This window comes from Myiozetetes cayanensis, unplaced genomic scaffold (assembly GCF_022539395.1).
Source record: "Myiozetetes cayanensis isolate MyiCay16 unplaced genomic scaffold, myiCay2020 scf1, whole genome shotgun sequence".
Classification (NCBI taxonomy): domain Eukaryota; kingdom Metazoa; phylum Chordata; class Aves; order Passeriformes; family Tyrannidae; genus Myiozetetes; species Myiozetetes cayanensis.
The window spans coordinates 34,337,543-34,360,154 of record NW_026086604.1 but is presented as its reverse complement, the minus strand read 5'-3'; the positions used below and the strand labels follow the sequence as shown (position 1 = coordinate 34,360,154).

Below are 22,612 nucleotides of genomic sequence, written 5' to 3'. Positions count from 1 at the left end.
CATGTGAAGGAAAGTGACTGAGTTAACTCATTGGGATTCAGGGAACGACCTGCCCTCTTTTGGAAAAAAAAAAAAAAAAAAAAAAAAAAAAAAAAAGGCAAGAAGAAGAAAAGTAAGTGTGTATGTGTGTGTGCGCGTGTTCGTGTTCCTGTATGTGTGTGTGTGAGAGAGAGAGAGAGGAGAGAGAGAGAGGAGGGGGAGACTCACACAGAGTCCTGCTTTTCTGAGCTGAGAGCTGACGGTTCCTAAGCAGAAAGTATTAGGAGAAACACAGCATCTTGTCTCTTTGCTGCATTTACACAATGAAATCACTTCTATTTTTATTCCTGCTAACCGACCGGTTTTGCTTGAATCCACTCCGAGCGATGGACAATGGGAACAAACAAGAACTTAAAAACTACTAGGAAAAAAAAAAAAAAAAAAAAAAAGAGGAGAAAACCCCAAACAAACCCAACCACGCTGGGATGAGGATTACTCACTTTAGCGCTGGCTGTAAGTACGAGGTCTCTTGCTGTATTTCAGAGCGATAGTGACAGGCTGTTGTTTAGGTTGGGGTTGCTGCGGTTTATTTTGATTCTTTGTTGGTCTACCTTTTTTTTTTTTTTTTCCTATCACCCCCTCTTTATCAGTCTTCTGCCGACTTACTGAGATAAGAAAATAATAGCGGGTGAGGGGCGGGAGGCTGAGTGGAGCGCGACGCGGCGGCAGGGCAGCAACCGGGGCTGCGGGGCTCCGCGGGCGCGGAGGAATGTCCGGAGCTGGCAGTGCGGGGACCAGAGGACTGTTTTCGGCATCACTTTGTGGGCTTAACTGAAAGGAAAATGCGGTGGTTTTTTTTTTCTTGGCACGGGAATTTGCTCGCCTGTGTGTGTGTACATACACATCCCCAGGCAGCGTGGTCTGCTCGGGTCTGTGCAGTACATCGTGCGTCCGCCCAGCTTGAAGGAATGCGGTGGTCAAAACAGCTTTCCAGATGTTTGGTATCTTACGATTCCAACTCTCCCCCCCCCCCCCGCTCCTCAAGTGTAAATGTGATAGTGATATTTTTCCCTGGAAGGATTTGCTTTAAATAAACTAAGACCAGAACTGTCTCCCTCTTGCCTAACCTAGTTGCTTTTCTCGCCCTCCCTTTCCTCCTTTCTTTCTTTATTTCTGTGAGAACGCTCCTGGGAAAGCGGATCGGTTGGAGGGGAAGGCTTTTGAAATCGTGGGGGAAAATGTAAGAGAATTGAGAGGGTCCGGGCTTTCTTTGTGTGGTGCTGAAGCCGCGGAGCTGCTTTGTGCTTTGGAAGGAGAAAATGGCGAGTCCTATTGTGTTTAGGCCGTTTTCTTCCGGTACAAGGGTTTTCCCCCAAATCTTAAATACTTCAGGGCTCTTTTGAAAGAAATCTCACAGCCTACGAAGTGTAAATGGCTTCAGCTCTGCCTTTTCCCCAGCCAGTAGCACCTCACATTCGAGAGATCCCACACATTTCTCCTTTGCAGGGCTAGTGCACAATTTCTAAAGCTGCTGCATTCAGACCCTCTTGCAGCGGAGGGGCTATTTCAGCTGCTCTTTACAAGCGTTATTCAACTCAGGAGAGCAGGTTATGAGAGAAGTGGGGACGGAAGAAATAACATTACGAGACCTGTCCTTCCTTTTAAATGTTAAGGAGCAGCGTTAGCCAATTATGTGTGTGTGTGTTTATGTGATCTGAGAAAAGATTCGTGAAGCACAGTCTGACTTTTCCACTAAATTATTTAAACTTTATGTATGCATACATATATGCGTATGACGCAGAGAGTGTATCTGTGTGAGCGTGCATGTAGCCACGGAGCAAGATCTTTCTTTTAGGTTCGGAAAGAGGCCATATATACGTAAACTGAGATTTTAGCGCACATTTAACCACTGTGTGCAAGGTATTCCCGTTGCAACGTGCAATGCAAAAAATAGTTTGCAGTGTTGTCAGTTCTTTTCAGGTCAGCCCATAGGTAGGTACCAGTTACCAAAAACAGCTTTTGAATTTCCACGTTAATCCGTTTAAGGAAACAAATGAGAGTCCGAGGTTTAAACACTCTTGTCCGATATTAACCACTTTACATTAGAATGTGGGCTTGCTCAGGCGTCAGTGATTAAAAGCTCTTTGAAACAGGAGAGCTATCAAACAAAACCCAAGAAAGGTAAATCCTCACCACCACCACCACCACCTCCTAAGGTTCTGAATTTAAAAAAAAAAAAAAAAAAAAGCTTTATTAATAATCACAACAAAGTAGAGGCGTTGGTGGAAGTGCCTCGGAGGGGTCGCAGGCTCCCCGGCCCTGCGGTGGCGCGGGCGACGCGGGCGCGGAGGGGCGCGCAGGGCCGCCCGCACGGCCGCGGGAGCAGCGCCCGCTGCCGCCGGCGGGTCAGGACCATGGACAGAGACCGGGAACAGACGGGGCCGGCCCCTGTCACCCCGTGAAAAGGGGGTGAGCGGGGCTGCCTGCCTCCACGGAACGCCGACGGCCCGGGCTGCTCTGTTTTTCTTGCTATCCCTTGCGTGTTGCTGCTCAAATTTCTAAGCAAAATACTTGAGAAATTACATTTATAATTCTCCTGCAGGAGAGCAAGTTCTGTTAAAATGCCATGATAGGGATTTCTCTTCTTACTACCTGCAAAAGAAGTAAAAGGATCTCTCCATTCTGCATACGAATGCTTTTTTCCCTTCAACTCCGAGCCAAAAATAAACCAACCTACTGCTCGGATCGGCTGAATGACAGTGGTGTAAATTAAATTGATTTTATCAGTGACCAAGTTCCACAATTGGAAAAATTAAATGCCACTTTGACAGACAAGGATAATATGGAACAGATCTATAAAACAGCTCCTTTGAACAACAACAACAACATCAACCCAACAGGAGTCTAGATATGGCGATCCCGTCTTCTTCATCCCGCTTCGTTATGTCACATCATCTACTTTGCCTTTCTACAGAACCGAAATGATTGAAACCATTATTTGATGCAAAGGGACTAGCGATGATGAGTCATGGACTTTATGCCACAGCAAAGGCAACAGACATGATTCTCAGGCAAATTTTTTTATTTTGATCGTGCTTCTAATTGGATTCCCTTTTCAGATGCATTTTGCGGCACTTTCAACCCACCCCACAGCTCCAGCAAACTCAGGGCTGAGCTCCGGGAAGGACAAGCCGCTCTACCTCAACCTAAGAATCGCACAAATGCAAATTCCAAGTCCTTTAACCAGGAAAAGCCCTACTTCTGCACCTGCCGCCGGGCTCCTTAAGGCGAGAGGAGGCCTTGAGCCACCTTCGCCCTTCCTGCATGCCCTAGTTCTGCCCGACCCGGCTCGGCTCGGCTTGGCTCGACTCGCTGCCCGCTCGATGGGGCCTGCCTGCCGCAGAGACACCGCGTAGCTCCGGGCCCGGGGGAACGAGCTGTCTCCGCAAGGAGACTGAACCGCTCCCGCCCGCTGCCCGCCGCTGCCTCGCCGGGACGGGCACAGTGGGAACAAAGCCCGCGGGGCATGGAGCGGCCTGGCCCGGCTCCGTCGTGCTCCTGGCCTCTTACTGGGCTCCAGGGTGCTGCGGGCGGGAAGCTGGGGCGGCGCTGGGCCGCGGGGCGCGGCAGTGCCGCAGTGAGGGGGGGTCGGCTGCCGTGCGGGGAGGGTGACCTCTGGGTGAGCCGGCGATCAGGCTCCTCTTCCTCGTTGTGACTGTACAGATTCATGTGACATTGAGGTTGGGGAGGTGGAAGGAAGGCGGGGGAGTTGGGGGAGAGGACCCAGAGGGAAGGGGGAGGGATGAACTTTCTGCCGGGCTCGGCTTTTCACACCTTTCTCTCCTGATGATGCGTGAGGACGTTTTGGGAGAGAGTGGCTTGGCGGGGTCCCCTCCGAGCAGGTCCCCCTCGACCTTGAAGGGACCCGGCCGAGCGGCGCGGGTCTGGGATTGTGCCGGGTTTCAAGGACACGGGAGATGATCAGGACTTTGGGAGCCAACATCTGCCTGGCTGGTGACGTCAGCAACCCCGTGTAATCCTCTTGTACTGAAGGCAGATGCCTTATTTGTTTGGCTGGAGAGGCATTAATCCCTAATTCTGGAGCAGCAAGCGAGGGGGAGAGACCGGACCGCTTTCTATCCCCCGAAAGCAGCTAGCAGGGTTCTCCTCTCCTGCTCTCCGCGGCTCCGACTGGGCGGAGGAGCCGTCCGCCCCCGGCAGGTTTGACCATTTTCTTTTTGATTATGATTTTTTTTTTTAGTATCCGGAGTTGTTTCTTTTTTCTTGTTTTTGTTTGAATGGTTGGATTTCCCCCTATGGATTTAGTTCTTTGCTCTCGTACGCTCTTCAAGCCGAGAAAGAAGGGGGAACTGCTGCTCCCCACCCCCCTCCACACACTTTTTTTTTTTTTTTTTTTCATTTTAAGCTTTCCCCTGTGCTTGTTCTCCGGGGATTTTGCAGCGGCGGGCAAGGAGGTTGCTCTCTGCGGTTGCCCGAGGCTGGCCCCTTCCCATCTTGCTGCAGAGACCCAGATGCCCGCTCGTCCCGGCGCTGCGGTGATGGGCGTTTCGCCCTGTCTCTCCTCGGCCGCGGACCGAGCAGCCCCACAGGCTTGGGTCTGGCCGGCCTCAGCTCCGCGTCAGTCCATGTGGCCCCCCTTCTCTTCCCTTCCCTTCCTTTCGTCCCCTTCCCTCCCCGCCCTTCCCCTGCTCTGACTCCCCCCTCTCTTCCTTTTGTCATTGGCAACCGCGCGGCGTGCGGCTCCCGCGCCCTTCCCTCCCCGCCTGCCTTTCCTTTCCCCACCTCCTGCCTTTCTAACGCTCTTGCTTTGTCTGTTTTCCAGGCGGCCGCACGCAGGAGCTGCGGTGCCGAGGAGGGTCGGAGCCGTCTGCCCAGTTTGCCCCCAGATGCCCCGGCAAGCTACAGGAAAATCTCTGGGAAGCACAGCTCGCCGCAGGAGCCCGGGCGCCGCCGCAGGCAGCCGCAGCACATCCCGCTTCGCCTCCTCTCTCTCTCCCGGGCCCTGGGGCCGAGGAAGCAATCGAGGTCAGCCGCCCAGTTCCCGGGGTCCGACCGTGGTACAGCCCGCAGGGTGATGCAAGGTGCCCGGCTGCTCCGCTCCTCCCTGGCGCGCCATCGTTACCGAAAAGGAATGGTCCCCGTCCTGAGCGGTGAAAGATGGCAAAAAGCGTAATAATAATAAAAAAAGCTTAGGCTGATTTTATTTTTAAAACATTATTGTAATGACTTCACCCCTCATTTCCTCACTCGCCAGTTCAGTGTAGGCAGGCCAGATGGGCTGCCCAGACCCTCCCGGGAAAGGGGCAGGTGCGAGTGAGTTAAATTTTTTTCCGCTTTACAAAGAAAGATGACACGTCCTGCCCTTTCATTTTTCATCGCCGAAAGACCCCCTCTCCCCCTCCTTCCCCCGGCCGAGAGGAGCGGGGATGCTCTGGGGGTGAGGGCTCCTCCCGCCCGTGCTCCAGGGAAGCCGCAGGACCAGGCGGACCGAGGCAGCGGGAAAGAACGGTCATCCCCTTGAGCCAGGGATGCCAAATCACAGACGTCGAGTCGGGGAGAGCCAGCTCCTGTGTTTAAAATCACTCGAAGACGCTGGTGAAATTAAAGCAGTCACCTGGAAATGTGTAGTAGGCACACGCTTAATTTCTCTCCCTATTTTTTTTTTTTTTTAATCCATTAAGTACATATTTAACAGCTTCCTGAGCACTGCAAACAACAGACGGGCTAGTAAGAAAATTCGAGCATGAGTTATATGCAGCCCGGGCCAGGATGGGACTAGGGCAGAGCGAAATCACCGGGTTTTTTTTCGGGGATCAGTTGCTGTTCTGCTTCCAGAGAGAGAGAGAGAGTGCGAGCGCTCTAAGGCTCTGACTCTCCGTGTTCACAGCGGACCTTGATTTAATGTCATACAATTAAGGCACGCGGTGAATGCCAAGAGCGGATCCTCAAAGCAGCATGAAAGATCTCGCTAGAACATACCATAACAAAAACGTTAATAATAAAAGTAATAGAAAACTGAACATTACAAAAAAAAAAATAAAAAGGAGAGACATAGTAATAAAGAGCTCGACAACCTGTACTCACCTACGGAAACCGAGACTAACTAGGACTGGCGTACTGATCGGCTCAGCCCAGTGGAGAGGAGATGTCGCTGCCACGGGACGGGCGCCCGCGGGGGCAGCTGTCATCAGCAGGTAACGGGGCCGTGGGGGACTACTGGAACGGTGGGGTAGTCGTGGTGGTTTTTCAAGGTAGTGGTGACTCGACCTCTTGCTTTCTTGGGCTGAACCATGTAAAGTCGATTAATGGGAAATAAATACATTTTCTAATATTATCATCGCGAGGATTGTTCTTTGCGCATCACCGAGCCGGTAGCTAGGAGTGCCCTCTCGGTAATGGCTCCTCCTCTTGCGGGGCTCCTCTGGAAGCCGAGGAACGCGGGCCCCGGGGCAGCGGAGCGGTGCGCGGGCGGCAGCGGAGCATCGTCTGTGCCGCGGGCCGGCAGAGCCATGTGCGGCGCTGGTGGATGGGTTCGGGGGGTGCTGGAGGTGCGGCGGGGACACTGCAGCAGAGCCGTGTGCGGAGAGGCAGCCGGGATGCGCGAAGAGGAGTGTGCGGCTGTTGCGAAGGGGGAGTGGGGGAGAGTAGCATACGGGGACGGTGTGGGGAGAGCGGCGCGGAGCGGTGCCGGCGGGCAGCGAAGCGGTGTGCGGGTTTTGTGCGCAAGGAGGCGGCTTGAGAGAGCGGAGCGCGGGGGTGGCGGGGTAGTGTGTGCGGGGCAGTTTACGCGAAGGAGAGGGCGGCGGGGCGGCGGTGGCAGCTCGGCGTGCGCGGGGGTTGGGGCGTGTGCGGCCGGGGCACCGGAGAGGTGGCTCCGGTGGAGGCTACGAAGTGGTGGGGCCACGCCGGCGGGGGCGGGTGCGGGGGGGGGCGGGGGCGGGGACAGGAGAGGCCGGGGTCTCAGCGCTGTCGGCGGCGGAAGTCTTTGTTCCGCGGGGCCTCGGAACAAAGGAGTGGAGGGACCGCGAAGGGGCCAGGTGGGGGCCGGGACCGCGGCGGCAACCAGACCACATGTTCCCGGTCGTGCAGGCATGTCCCGGTGGCACTGGGTGGTCCTCGTGATGGGAGCGTTCCCGACGGAAGAAAACCTAGTATCCATGAGGGTACGGCAGGAGAGCGGCTTGGCCTGTGCCTTCGTGTGTGCGCAGTGCACAGCCGCTGCCCCGGCGGAGTCTCCCGGCGCATCCCTCCCGTCGAGTCCTTCCCACCCCCACTCTGAAACAGCCAGGTTGGAAACAGGTCCTGCGGGGGCTCTGTCACGCTCCCGTCCCGGCTCCGTTCGCGGCCATCTGCCACGGCCTAATTCTACTCTGCCGTCTATCAAACGGCAGCCACAGCCAGCCAGGGCAGGGGATGCTCTTAAACACTAAATAAGGCAAAACAACTAAGAAACAGCAATAACTACAAGAACTATAATGATAACAACACCATCTGCCTGAAGGTCGTAGAGCTTTGTCCTCTTTCCTATTGCGATCAGGAGACAGCGCTGACTGCAGCGAGTTTTTTACCAAAAACTGGATTGCAAATTGGACTGATCACCCTTCTCTGCAAAGGGATAGAAGAGGAGAAATCCTGCTTTTCCCCCAGCCTCTTCATTTCCTTGTAATCATCCTTGCGCTGTCCAGTAGACAGATGAAGTACATGGGCTACTCCATCCTTTTTCTTCAGCTCAGCAAGCTGGGGACGAGTCTTTCTCAACACACTGCCTGCTCCTGCCACACCACGTAGTTTCTCTCATTTCTTGTTTTTGAGATGCCTGTTCACATATATACATCTATCTGCACGCACATATGCACATTTGCACATTTTCTATGTACATTCAGATTGCCCTAATTTCTATTTATCATTTCTTCTTGTTTATGTGTCTTTTGTAAGACCCAGCACTTCGCAGGATCTCAGGAGAGCCATGCAGAAAACAGAGAAAAGTCCATCTTCACCTGCTCATGTGTGGGCCAGGATGATGCACAGCTGAGATTAACCCTCATGCAGGTAGAGAGCAGGGAGGTCTTTTAAATGTGTTGTGTCCTGAGCAAGCTGAAGGACTCAGCTAAACTCTGCAGGATTACAAATGTGAACTGACTGCCCCTGCACCAAGGCATTATCTCCACCATACCTCACTTCTTCTGGTTTTCTCGGAAATCAATGCTAAAGATTTGGTATAAACATTCCGTACTTCCATAGCAAAAGAAACATAAATATTTAAGTGAACCTGCTACTGCCAATCTCTCAATGTAGTTTTAAAAATATTTCTTAATGCTTGGAAAGAAATGGAACTGTGGAATAGATGGAGGTTTCCTGGAAAGCTTCCAGAAACAGGGAACCTTCCTACTTCTAATCTACAGTATCAATAATAACGGTGGTTATGATGATGATGGAGCACCAAAAAAGTGGATGTAAGGAAGGTCTGAAGAGCCAGGTGATGAACTGTGCCATCCAGAGCCATGTGTTTCCCCTCCCGATGTCACGTTGCTGCCGTAGGCGCGTTGAGGTCTCGGTGGTGGCATCTGAAAGTAACCTGCATTTAATATTTACCACTTGCCTTCTTACTCCAAAAATAGAACAAAACCCCTGCTCTCAGCAATTTTTCTTGGGAGTAGTCTGATTTCCAAGGCTGCTCACGGGCAGGGAGCACTGCCTACCAACCTCTCCTTGAGTTAGAAGACACTCACGGCTTCCCACCGCCCCCCTACCCCCGGCTTTTTTTTTTTAATTGTTTTTCGGTTTTTCCTCCTTAAGCAACTCCTGCCCGGAACCAGGGGGGCAGAGCCTGGCCCCAGGACGGCCCCGGGCGCAGCGCCGGTGGGGCCGGCCGGGATGCGGGATGCGGGATGCGGGACGATGGGTCTCCTCCGCCGGTGCGGCCGCGACCCCTGGCGGCCGCGCCGGAGCAGCGCCCAGCGCAGCGCAAGTTCCGCGCAAGCCCCGCTCAAACCCAGCGCGGCAGGACGCGGGAAGCGTCAAGTGCGAACAGTTTAGAGGCAATTGTTCCGGATCAAAAATAGCTTGAAAAAAAAATGTCATTCTAAAATGTTTTGCAAGGTAGGGAGTGAGAAGCGAACTTTTCGTGCCTCCCCAGTGGGAAACAAGGCTATCTGTCTCGTGTAAATTCAGGTCTGTACAGTATCTGTGACACGAAAATATGAAGGGAAATGAGCTACTACCTGCTTACTGCAGCTGTTGAGGCAGTCTGGGGCAGCAGTTTCACTCAGGGACAAATGGTCCTACTATAGCAAGAGGCAGACTTGAGGTATTGTCCAGTTTACAGACATAGACCAGTCATTTTTTGAAAGTTAAAATCTAGCGTTTGAATCAGGATAATTAAATGCCAACATTTCATTTTGTTTCACTTGTCATGTACTCAGAGTGGTGGCTAAGAAAGGTGTAGAGCACAGGTAAGTCAGGCAATAAGCAAAACAAACCCTCAGTCAGAACAAGCACTGTCCCACTGTCTCCACCCTGCAGAGATGTTCCAGCAGCAGGATCTTCCAACTGAGAGAAGCAGAGGAGAAGCAACGTGTCTGGTGCTTCAAGGCCTACTGCACAGCAATGACTGCCACAGGCAGGAAAGTGGATGAGCCAGCCAGCAAGGTATGTCATGAGATTAATTTTCACACTCTGCACAAAATTCTTCACATTTCTTTTGTATTGCTTAGCTCCTCTGGTACTGATAAATTACCACAATAACTGAGGAGTGAGATAATAGAGATAGTAATTTGCAGTCTAATGTAAATTAATTTTTATTTAATCAGGAACTGCTTTAATAGCATGGTGGGTATTAAGAGTACCGCACTACTCAATGCTAAATATTTATGTGCCTGAAGTAGTCTTATAAAAACCTGACTAGAGAAGTCCCACAGTCAGAAAACAGGGAAGAATACCAGATCTTAAATATGTTGCTAGCATAAAATATTTTAAATTATAAATCAAGGACAATTTAATTAACACTAGAGACCTGTTAAATTAACTTTGTGTACTGTTCGTTCTAAGATTGTTTTATAATTTGCCATATTAAAGTAATTCTGTTTATAAGGCAGTGAAGTAGAAGTTGCATGTTAAATAATATTAACTAAATACAAGTTAATACCTGTACAATAGTACTTATGATTTAATCTGAAGTTGTTAACTCCATCACTAATAGGTTTTGTTTAAGTTTTTGGTACAAGAAAATGCAAGATGAAATACTCTGTTTACAGTAACTAACTAGTGTGTATTTGAACTGATCTTAATGAATGCAGCTGGCAAAGAAGTTAATAAGCAAGACAATGCCATTATTTTCTTAGAAATTTAAACAGAGAATTACATAATTATTTGAAGCATTATTACAGTACTTGGAACATGGAAAAACCTGACAGACATAGGTCTTTTCAACTTCAGAGGGTTATGACCCAGCACTGTGATGTCATTTGGTACAACCTTTATAAAACAACTATTCAGTCTTTTCTGAACCTAAAACTTATTCCATACATGATTCCTAGATCACAGACTAGATCTACGAGAGTTATTGAAAGTATTTTCAGACCATTTAAACCATTATTATTTGATTTACTGTTATATGTCCAATGTATGAGACAATCAACTGAGAGAACATTTTTTTAATGAATGTACAGGTCTCTGTAAAAAGCTCTTACCTTCACATTGTCATTTTTCAAACCTAATTAAGAACTTTTTGCTATTTGTCCTTTCCTTAGATAATATATGGTCAGCCTACTAATATTTGTGGATAAAATGAAAAGAGCAGCTGTGACAGGAAAACTAAAGGTACAGCCTTTAAATTTTTACCATCGACACTTCCAAGTAATCTGCCAGACTGGGTGAAGTTCATTAAAAATCAAGGGCACAACTTCTTTCAAATTAGAAAAATTTGAATATATCTGACTCCTATTACATTGAACAGAGGAATAAAAAAATTATGTTGCTGTCACTAATTAAAGCAATAATTAGTGAGATGTTGACCTATTTTAAAGATTTATAGTTCTCATCTCTCCTCTACAGAGGATTCTAAAGGCCAATCAGAATAAATAATTTCCTTGAAAAGAGTGCCAAAATCCCAAAAGAAAACAGAAAAATCAGTGGGTTTTTCTTCTTTGCATTTCTTTTGCTCAGTTTCAAACAATTAAAATGTCGGGTTCCTCACATTAGTCAAACCGGTGACATCAGCTGCAGATTTCAGGTCACGAGTATTTAAGAAATACATAGAAACCTCTCAGGCAAAAAGCAAGTGGTAATTTTATCTTGGTAAGTATAAAATCAGAACAATATATGTGCCTGTTCAGATAGATCTTCTGCACATATATGTTCACAAACTTAATTTCAGTAAGCTTGACTTTTTAGCAAGACATTGAACTCTTAGACCAAGAGTCATGTTTAAACACGCATGGTGAAGATTTGCAGCACATAGGGTGCAACACACATTTCAAAAGGAATTCCATCCTTCCGTAAACGAAGTCTTGATTTAGGATGGCGCAGCTGCACACACTGCAGTCCCCAGCTGTGCTTCAGATCCACAGCTCTGTACTGGAATACGAGCCCCGCGAACTGCCAGGACAGGACAAACACTTTGGGACTGCTGAATCCCTTTGAACTGAAGGTTCATACTACTCACACAGCAATGGCTCTGACCAAGGTCAGTGTTCACACTATACTCTCAGTGCAGTCAATTAAATGCATCCAAGCGCTTCCTAATAACATATGTGCAATAAAAATAGAGCATTAATCCTGCATAAAGAGAAATAATACATAATAATAGCGGAGTTGGCCCAGAAACACTTTTCTGTATCTATGAAAAATGTAGGACTCCTGGAATATTGTGTGAGACAGAACACAATTACTTTAAGGACTGGGAATAACAGAAATAGAGCAAAATGTCATTTGAGAACATGGAACATCACACTCTGGAATAAATGAAACTTTTTCATGTTGTTAGTTAGGACTATGAGTGTCTGGAAGCAGAGGGAGGAAGAGGACTTGGGATATTATTTTGTTGCATAATATCAGTATGCCAGGTGTGTGATATACACCTGAAAAAAAAAAAAAAAGCTAGTGGGGTACTATTAGAGGAAATTATTTTATGCTGTAACCCTGTATGTAGGCAAGCCTTCATTGGGATTATGTTGCCTCATTAATTGTGGTCAAGCAAAAGGCTACCACAATAGCAAAAAGGATGAAGAATCTCCAGTCATGAGCTGATCACAACAGCTTGATTTGTCAGCTCAGCAAAGTGGAGTCAGAGGGGAGGTATGACAGCTCTTGGCAAATACCAGAGAAGAAACAATGCTAGGATAGACAAAGAAGTAATTCTACTACTAGGATGCTAGTACTAGTGTTACCTTGAAAAAATTCCAAAACCCTAACCTAGGCATAAAGGGAAGTAAATTAATAAATAGCCTTCTCATAAGTTGGTGGAGGACAAGAAAAAATTATTTTAAGAGTGAGTAACTGAATTCATTTACTAGGAAGAGTATTCTGACTATTTTCTACTGAAATCTTAAAAAAAAAAAAAAAAAAAAGAAAAAAATAAAATAGATCTCAGCCTGGATCAAAAAAAATATTTCATGTGTATTTAGGAGCTCAAAATCTAGGACAGTTGTAAAATAAGAGCATGTTTTGAAAGGGAATGAGAAAAAGAATGAGAACAAAAGAGAAAGTGAAAGAGGAAGAGAGAAAGAAACAAGGAGAAATAAAGAGAAACAGAAAAAAAACTGAGAAAAGGAAGGAAGAGAAGTATTTTCAAATAAAAGACAATGTTCACAACAAGGTGTTTTAATCCATTCATTCAAGGTGAATTTTTGAATTGGGTAAATTAACAAAACGTACAATTTCACTGCTTGGTTTCAATGAATCAGCAATTTTTTTCTTGCAAATATTAAAAAATCCTAAGTGCACTGCTATATGAATAACCTGTGTTCTTCTTCGAAGTGTTCCTTCTGTCACTATGCAAAACTTGCATAATAAGATACACTTTAATATGTCAATAATACTGTCAGCTTACAGGAACAGAAAATCCGGGTATGTTATGGCTGTGCTAAAATTATTGGAAATAAATTCTCTAAATCAAGGGATTCAAAAGCTTTTCTCTTTTTTTCTACTTTTTTTGATTTTAAGCAAAGAGATAAGGCAAATGCAAAGATGACTTGTTTATAGGTTTTGTAGATTGACAGAACATTTAGCAAGGTTTATGATTTGGAACACAGATGCACTGTTTTTCTCTGCATGGTGATTTGTGTACAGGTATACAGAGATTAAAAATATGAATAAATAAATGCACCCCGGATACCAACTTTATTAACAATAATCCATTTTCAAACAATTAGCAGTCCATAAAGGCATGTTACATCACGTTATAAATTTCAGCAATTTATAAACTTTTTTCCTTTTTTTTTCTTTTTTTTCTTTTTTTTTTAATTTTCTTTCAACTTTGAAGACAAAGAACACATCAGAGAAAAGTCACCTAAGGATGCAAAATCTTAAGGAAATCCTAAATACAGGAAAAGAAGAAGTTAGAAATGAAAACACCTGTTTTTACCATCTTAAACTACAAAAAAACCACTGTCACCTTTGCAGACACAACACATGAGCCTGTAGGATGTGGATGTGAAGGAATAAAGACTACCTAATCTCACCTGCATGGAAACTGTGAAAATACCTGGAAAATCTGGAGGATACTGAGCCGAGCATTTATTAGGAAGATTGCCACTGATTCTGAGTAGAAACAAAGAAAGAGTTCCATTCAAACTTAAGTGAAGAGAAATAATTCGGCAACTTCAGAAGTTTACATAGCAATACAGAGAAGCACAGAAAGGAGTCAAATAGTTCAAAGTACAATATAAGTTTGAAAAGTACTTTTTTTTTTAAATTTATAATGCATTTTCTTCAGTTGCCTGTGCTCATCCTTTTGTGTTCAGCTTAAGACATTTGTGCAAACAAGCTTCTTTAACATTTTGTGAACAAACACAGAAATTGCTAGATTTTTATGTCTCCACATGCACATGGTTTCGTTCAATTTATTCAAGCACTCACCCTCTCAGAAAGTAAGAACAATTTTGTCCAGCAAGCAAGAACTACAGACAGGTCCCGAGTGATTAACGGATGCCTTTGAAGAACCTTTTTCTGGTGAAAACTTGTCAGCAGAAGATGTGTTTGTCGGACTCCTGACTGCAGCATATTTCTTCCTTGAGCCACACGAAGTAGGATGAAGGGCAGAGGAGATAGCGATTTGGGATAAACCTGGAGCACTGGGACTACAGTTCCAGCCCAAAGCCTAACTTGAAGGAGGGGATATGACAGTCTGAAAAGGAACAGGAGGACAAATCCTTTCTTCTTCTAATGTATGCCCAGATTTGGAACTTAGAAAGACCAATAAAGGCAAGCAGTAGCTAAGTACAGGCAGGAAAAGGCAATAACAACTCATTTGAAGCAATTACAAATATCAGAGCTAAATCAGAAAAGCCCTACCAGTGAAAGACGGCTGATCTTTTGAAATGCTCCTGAAAAATCCCTGCAAAATAGGCACTAGAAAGTTGGCTTTGAATCTGCTAGACTTACAGAGAAACACCAAATTATTGCATCACATATAGACTCCTTACCTAATGCAATACAAGTCAATGTAACACACACAAGTATTCCATATTTCCTCATCCAAAACTCTACATTTCCCTGTCATGTTTCAGGGTTTGCATCCTGTAGCACATGATTCCTACATTTTCCTTAATTTTAGAAACCTAGCAACCTAGTCATACTAGCAACCTCTCTTCTGTCTGAGAAGGATAAGGCGTTGTTTTAACCATCGACACTGCTCAGCGCTAGGAATAAAGCTGGATGAAATGAACATTCTACCCCTAGGGGATATGGATTGGAGCTGGAATGCCCAAGTTGCATACAGAGTTGCCATGTCCTTCTGTCCTTCCTGAGAGCTGATGCATGTAGAAACTGATTATATTGGTAGAAAGGGATTAGCAGACACCACACTAACAGATCATGCTTTCTGAAGGTTCTAGAGGAAAAACTAAGGAGAGATAGAGAGGTTCTGGAGACCAAATTTAGTGGAATTGAATTCCCTGCTTTTTCAGTTTGCCTAACAGTGAGAAAAAGTATAGTGAAATAGGTATCTTAACAGGGTCAAAAATTGTCTGAGCTCTCCCAAACAAGCAGCTTCAGAAAAACAAAATCGTGGAAAATGCACAGTAAGAACTTGAGAATTTATCAAGATGAATACAGAAAACTGATCTGACACTCTGTACTTAAAAATCTTCTATATTCTGGCTTCTGATTACAAATTATTTAAAAAGTGTTTGGAAAACATCATCACTTGTGGCAAAAAAATCTGTATCTCTAAGGAGATCACAGATTTGTAGACAGTATCCTAATTTATTATCTCAGCATACCACCTCAGGGGTACCCAGCTGCTGGCAAAAGTGATTTTAAGATTTTATTCACCCAGTTTTCTTTCATTTTTTTTTCCTCCAAATATGATTCAATAGGTTTGACTACCCTTCCTCCAGGCAGCTCCCAGGAGAGCTAGTGAAGACAGCATGGTACGGCAGGGTCTGCAGAACCACACCAGTAGCCTCAGACACTCTCAGCAATTCAGCCAGACAACTAGTATCTAAATTCAATAATATTCACAATCTTCCACCTGATGACTGGTTTTCACCATGGAGAACTCCAGGGATGGTCACTTGCTGGTAAGCCCACCTTTTAGTGCTAGTACTCAGTCTAGGCTTCAGCGACTACCTATTCAAAGCTCTCGAGACGCGCCTACCCTGGCAGGAGCAGAGAAGCACTGTACACATCATCCAGCCCTTTGGCAGGTTGTGTCCCCAGTGCTGGGGTTTGGGAAGCATCAGTACAGCTTATTTAGGTTCCAGCTGAAGTTTCTCAATTCCCAGTGTAAGAAAGCTGTGACCACCCCAGTACTGGTTATTAGAGAAGCTCTCTCATTCAAAGTCATTAAGTATTCTTGCAGGTCAAGCACTGGCAAGGTAGACGAGCAACGTTACAAACATTACATTTTCAGGATCTAATTCATGTGATTCTCTCTACTGCTATCTATTACTTATATGATACAACTGTTTTTATAGCAAAGTAGGGCCAGTAGGGACTACTTAATTGGGATAGTCTAACATACAGACAATTGTTCAAACCACAAATTATCTAAATTTTGTATAGGTAGAGATGGATCTTAAGAGCTCTATAGGCATCAGAGCTGTTAAAAAACTTCTAAGGGGGGCTTTGGGAACTAGATGGGCATAGTCAGAAAATCCAGAAATTCACAACGAAGAACTCTCCCAGTTCACTTTAACATTGCGATAAACTGCTCAGCCTGTGATTTTTTCCCTTTTTGTTACTAGTGGGGCTGAAAGTGTTTCAGAAGGGAGATACTTGGAAAACTTGGTCAAGCATGTTGTTGGGAAGTACTATTGTATAGTCAAATTTTCCTGCCAGGGCCCTCCTGCTTGATGCTACAACACTATGTTTGCAAGCTACATGCTTATTTATTTCCGTGTGTTACATTTGGACATCATGTGCATATAGTGTGTGTATATATATATATATATACACATATGTGCATATATATATATACACATACTTTTATGACACATCTACTGAAACGAAGGGATCTCGGGAAGAGAGAAACTTTAAAATATCACATTTACAGAAGAAGAAAAGATAAAAACTTCCAAAAAACTTAATTCTATATGCTTTTTAATTGTTCCTTTCACCAAGGTAAAAGTGCTTTCACTATACTCAACCTATTAAAGTCTGAAGACATCCTTGGTGTTTACTTCTAGTTCTAATCCAGCTCCTTTGTTACTGAACCAGTTCAGAAAAGCATTTAAACATACACTTAAGTACATTCTTAATGTTAAATGACTTCCTGAATCGGTCTAATAATTTAAAGTAATATTAATAAACATTATTTAATAAACAATTCCATTTAATATCTGTTAACAATGCAGTGCTGCTCTCATATTCTTTCACGTTTCCCTACTTTTACTACTAATAGTAGTACCAGTAATCAGATGCAGAAAGTTGCTTCATGCTTTTGATAGTCAAGGCTTAATGGCTTTGAAGAGGCTCATTTTCAGAAGCAGACCACTTCAGAAAATCAGGTTCTTGACCCTACATCAGTAATTTTTTGGGCAAACTTGACTTGCTCCTCTAGGTAAACTCTTATATCCATAGCAACACACAAAGGCTTCCAGTTGGACTCTGTGGTTTTGTAACTATTGCCTTGTGAATAGTTGTTGGAAATGATCACAGCTGGTATGTGCATATGATCATGCACACATCTCTGTGTGTGTGTGTGTGTGTGTGTGTGTGTGTGAGGTACAAAGTGATGTTTGCAAATACAAAGTGTCCTGTCTTCTTCTCTTTCCTCAAATCTCAGTCAGACAAGTTTCCACGAGTAAATAGATTTTCCTAAAACACTCTCCACCAAATATCTTTCTTTTCCGCAAAAAGCACGTGTGTTAAATTCACTAATGGGACAAATTCTGTGGCCAAGTGCTTCAGCAGTGGTACAGCAGAACAACTGTGGAGACAGTGCAGGAGGGAGAAGGACGATACACCAGCATTGCACTCTGATGCCAACCCAATGATCCCGGGTGTGCTCCAACACAGGGTTGGGTATTACTGTTCCTGACAGTATGAGGATGAGAGCATTTCCACTTTCTCCATCAATTACCCCAGCCACGCACCCCCTCTCTCCCACTACTCTCTCAGCTCTGGAGCTGCAATGGGAATCTCCTGTTTCAAGGCCTACTCATAACCTTCAGGGCGCCAGTGAAATCCAGAAATTTTTCTCCTATATTTCAGCAAATGCTACCACAAGTTGTACTTGCACAAGGACAAAAACACAAGGAAGAAATAAGCAACAGGAAACTGTGTAAGGGGATGGGAAAAAAACAACACTGTTACTGTTTTTGGCACATAATGCCTTTTAATACAAAGCTTGATAACTGGTCACACTTTACAATGGCCCAGGAACTACCCAGAAGCTCCTAAGTGGCATAATTTAACAAATGCCCTGAAGAATAGGCTTAGTTCAGAAGTGCTCTGAAGAAAAAAAAATTGAAATGCATTTGATATGTAAATCTAACCAGCAAGCAGAGCTGCTTACAGAGCCATACAAAAGGGATTTATCCTCTTTTAGATTCCTGGCTTTATAATGGCAGTGGTGATCTTAGGGACATCCCTAGTCAACTTCAGAACTCCATATTTGGTATAAATATGCTAGCTTAATAAAGTGAGGCTGACGAAAAGAAATTGAAAAAAAAAAAGTGCTAAGATTTCCAAATTCATCCTTTTTTCATATCAGAGAAAAAAATTACACTTCTCATATGTTACTGGGGATGGTGTGTGAAGTGGGATGAAGCCACCATACAGACATACACACACCCAAGAGAGCATCTTCCTCCTGCAGTCTTGCTGCTACAATTTTCTCAAACCCAAAACAGCCTCTCTCCTCTCAGAAGTGGAAAAGAAACATACCATTCCAAACCATGGTTAGTCTGATGTTGTAGCTACTCATGTAGCCTCTCCTGTGACAAGGACAACATTTGGCAAGTCCTTGTCTCTCGAGAAGCTGCGTTTAGTTTGTGGCACTGCCACAAAAGTAGACTGTAAACACAGAACTTCTACTTAACACACCAATAAAAATCCCAACCTAAAAATGTTCCAGATGACGTTGATCCAATATTCCTCCTACACACACAAAGCCTAAGATTGCCATAAGGACTGCTCTTCATTAAATTTTCATTAAATGGACTGTTACAATAAATAAGCAAATTACTTCTTAGAACCACAGCACACGGTTCCAGTCAGAATAATGCAGAAGGTATGACTTGTATCAGGCAGATTTTCAATCCTATTACCAAAACTATCAATCATGTCTTGTCTAACAAGAATCCTTCAACATTATCATTTCAGTGTTATTTATACAATTTATAATTTAATACACATTATAATTTAATGTTACAAGGAATGCAGATTGGCTTTAAGTTGTCTTCTTTATGCAGAAGAAATTTTGTGTTGATGTACCTGTATGCATCTCTACTGACTTCAGTCAAATTTGCAGGAAGATGTAAACAAGATAAATGTTGTCTGGAGTAACATGAGCTAACCAAAGCCTCACTTGTAGACTAAGGGTCTATTTCCCAGCTTCTTTTGGTCTCAAAAAGACAGAAAAAACAATATTCCTCTCATATTTTCATGGAAGAAGCCTCTGAGCTGGAGTTAAAATTCTCAGTCAAAACCAAAGAAAGTACTTGCCTCAGAGATGTTCTTCAGCTTTACTGGCAAACTCAATCAGGAAACCTCCTCAGATGAAGGTCTCAGAGGCAAAGCATTAGTTATCCCTCTAGCCTAAAATATCTAGTTAATCTCATACAAAACCACTAAAATCTGTCTATCAGATATGTTGAGAACACACAGGTTTATAGGCACTACAGATTTACAGTGCTTATGCACAGGGCCTACTCGCATTCTCTGGAGAACAGTTTTTTGAGGAGAAAAAGTAAGACAGTCTCCTGCTGTGGAGCTGAGATAAGTTTCATGTATAAGCCAACAAAATTAGAGCAGCATTTGCATTACCTTAATTTTCCCAGTATTGACCCCTTGCCTTTGAGCATGGGAATGCATGGCTAGGTTTTTGTTGTGATTGGCTTGTATAGACTGTGATATCTTGTAGATCATCAGCTCTCTAGCTGGCTACTGATGGGAAAAACTGTTTTCTTGTCAATCCCCTGTGAGTCCTGCAGTTTATCATAGCATGTGTCAATAGGATAACTCTGTCAAATGTTTCCAGTGAAAAAGTGGAAAAATACCTGTAAAACAGCTTGAGCACACACTTCAACTCTTTTAGTTGTGGAAGGTCCTTCAAAGCCAAGGTCTCTCCCTGCTAGGCACTGCATGTGTGGGTTACTCTTAAGGGCCTCTTGACTGCTGTCTTTAGATGAAAAAATATATAAAATTTAAAATTTGTGAGGAGTTGAAAGAAATTATGGTAAGTAGCAATTACAACCCAGTTCATTTATAGTCCTTGTAAGGTTACTTTGAGATGTCACAGAAGATACATGCCCTCTTGCTTGTACATCTGAGGAACAGATCTAGATCAGTGGGATTTCAGTGCAGGAGAGTGACCAAAGTAGATAATGTGGTCTTGCATTGCTCACCGACTTCTCATCCCTTTTTGATTAAACCAATTCATTTCCAGTCCTCTCCTTTCACTTCACCTGGCTTCCACCTGTTGAGTTCTGATTGATTTAAAGATGTACTTGAGCATCTAATGCATTCATGGGGTGTAATATTCTCAGGGTAAAATAATTCCTATTTTTAAGACTATGGGAGAAGCAAAAGCCCCCTTTAAAACAAACAAACACAAACATAAAAAGAAAATAAACCCCAAGATGTAATCCACCACACTCAGTTTCTGTAAGAGCTGAGATCACAGTCTCAGCTGAAAGAAAGCATTGGCAGGCAGGCAGGTAGGAACTAAACTTGTACCTCCTTTCCTTACACTACAAAGTGATTACCCCATTTAATTTAACTTGACAAATCCCGTAATTGTTAACCTTAATGGGTCTTTATATGGCCTATCCTTTCTCAGAGATAAAAATAAGGGTAATAGAGATGGACATGGCAACAGATTGGAGAGCCAGGAAGGTTTTCGCATGCCAGTACCCTAGGATGAACCATCACAATGCAGCACTACGGACATGAGCTTAGACATTTTCTAGGGAACCTAGAGCTGAGGGAGACATTTTGTCTTAAGGGTAAAACAAAACCAACTATGTATGGCAGTCTTTGTAAAATTAAAACAAATTAAAAATGTTCAGTGTCACGGTTTCCTGGGGTGATTATGAAACTACAGTTTTCCTGAGAGGTAAAAGGAACATCCTCCACTCAGTTCTGTAGTTTATCATTTGCATGAAAAGACAGAGATATTAGTCTTACCTAGACTTGGTGCCCCAAAAGGAGCAATTCATTCTCCCACCTACCTCTTGGGGAAGAACCTTTTCCCAGAGGTTCCTGTCTCTCTCTACCTGCTCTAGAGGAGCTCCAGCTCAGGCTGAGTGGTTTCTAGGCAGCTCAGGCCTGGCAAGGTGGATCCCAGTTTCCCTAACCCCCAACCCTAGGGTCACATCTAGGTGTAAAGACTTCAAGATTCAGGGCCATTACACTGGGCACAAATATAGGAAGATGCACTTTAGATTCCAGGGACAGAAGCTTAGTATATCTTCTAGTGCAATTTCTAAGCTGACAGTGCTGTCTTTGCTGCTTTAACAGCTTTTATGGAGATGTGGTCTCTGCAGCTACTGATAGGACAAGAACAATTTTCTTGGTATTGCATTCACAGCACTTCCTTTAGAGGAATTATGTCTTTTCCTGGTTTAAACAAATAAAATAGCATTTGGGCTACATGTTTCAGATGATTAAAACACATTCATTTGTGATACTGCTTATTCCCTGCAAGAGGGAGTGAATTTTTCGGATTATGCACATAGCTAAAAACCCATAAATTTTGTTATTCATATCCATAAGCAATATGGCAAGCTCGCAAAAGCTATTACTTTTCAGTTACACAAGTGTGTTAAATTACTCAGTCAACTGACATCTGGCATGAACTATAAATTGCTCTCAAAATTCTTTTAGAAAGATTATTATATTATTATTAATTTGCTGTGTATGTCAAAGCATATCACACACACAGCAATCCTGAAATTAATTAGCATTTTCAAGGATCACGCTGAAAAGGCCCAGAAAGCCAGCGGAAATAATCTCCAAGATACTAGCAGGTTAAGCAGTGCTGGCACAACTTGTCTTCAACGTATTTCCTTCAATTCATCTTTAAGAATAAAACACAAGAAACCTTTTTTAAACAAGCCCTTTGTCACACATATCCTTGACTATTCCAAATTAGGCTAAGGTTTCATTTGCAATTTATATTTATGAAAAACAAAGCATTTTGAAAAATGACAGCATTTTTTATGCATTTTTTACTCATTTACTTATTTCCAAATTTACTCATTTGGCAATTTAAAGCCACCCTGATAAGATACCCAGTTAAATAAAGGAACTCAGGGAACATCTTAACTACCTAAACATAATTTTGAACACAGGGCTCCTTTCTGGGTTTATGGTGGTCCTTCAAAATAACTAGATAGGAAAACAAAATAATATTTCAATAAAACTATAATTCAATAAAATTTCATTCAATGTAATTTTAAATAAAAAACATATTCAAATAATAAAGACAAGGTTAAATTCAACAATGTTTTATGAATTACTTTTGTGATTATTTTTCAGCACATGAGCAATCCTGATGAAATCTTATTGAAACCTTTTCTAGGTGCTTATTACAATTTTTCCCAGAAATACACCATGACATTTCACCCAAAGCCCCTCAACTGAAAGATCAAGAGCTACAGAAAAGAGTAGACACTTGAAGAACTTGGAATATGCTGGAATCACAGTTGTCTGGGAAGCCTCATTGCATCCTCCTTGAAGCACTGGCAGCACAGTCACAGAAATATCACATGAAATCCATTTTCCC

General features: G+C 43.8%; 1 protein-coding gene and 1 long non-coding RNA gene across 3 annotated transcripts; both read left to right on the top strand.

Moving 5' to 3' along the window:
- Positions 1 to 7: 7 nt before the first annotated feature.
- On the top strand, positions 8 to 6,337 carry LOC126638823 (translation initiation factor IF-2-like). Its single transcript, XM_050313034.1, has 2 exons — positions 8 to 492; positions 4,823 to 6,337. Exons 1-2 carry the CDS (start codon positions 465 to 467, stop codon positions 5,152 to 5,154), a joined length of 360 nt encoding a protein of 119 aa, XP_050168991.1. The 5' UTR covers positions 8 to 464; the 3' UTR covers positions 5,155 to 6,337.
- A 726-nt stretch (positions 6,338 to 7,063) lies between these two features.
- Positions 7,064 to 21,961, top strand: LOC126638825 (uncharacterized). Of its 2 annotated transcripts, XR_007628699.1 has the most exons (4): positions 7,064 to 8,049; positions 9,523 to 9,648; positions 10,749 to 10,818; positions 13,481 to 21,960. It is a non-coding gene; the product is annotated as an uncharacterized LOC126638825 (long non-coding RNA). The 2 variants fall into 2 exon arrangements; XR_007628697.1 differs by having other exon boundaries at positions 7,064 to 9,648; positions 13,481 to 21,961.
- Positions 21,962 to 22,612: the final 651 nt, after the last annotated feature.

Coding starts and splice junctions, on each gene's coding strand:
- LOC126638823 (XM_050313034.1), top strand. CDS start 465: ATGAGGATTACTCACTTTAGCGCTGGCT. Junction 493..4,822: donor TACTCACTTTAGCGCTGGCT/GTAAGTACGAGG, acceptor TCTGTTTTCCAG/GCGGCCGCACGCAGGAGCTG.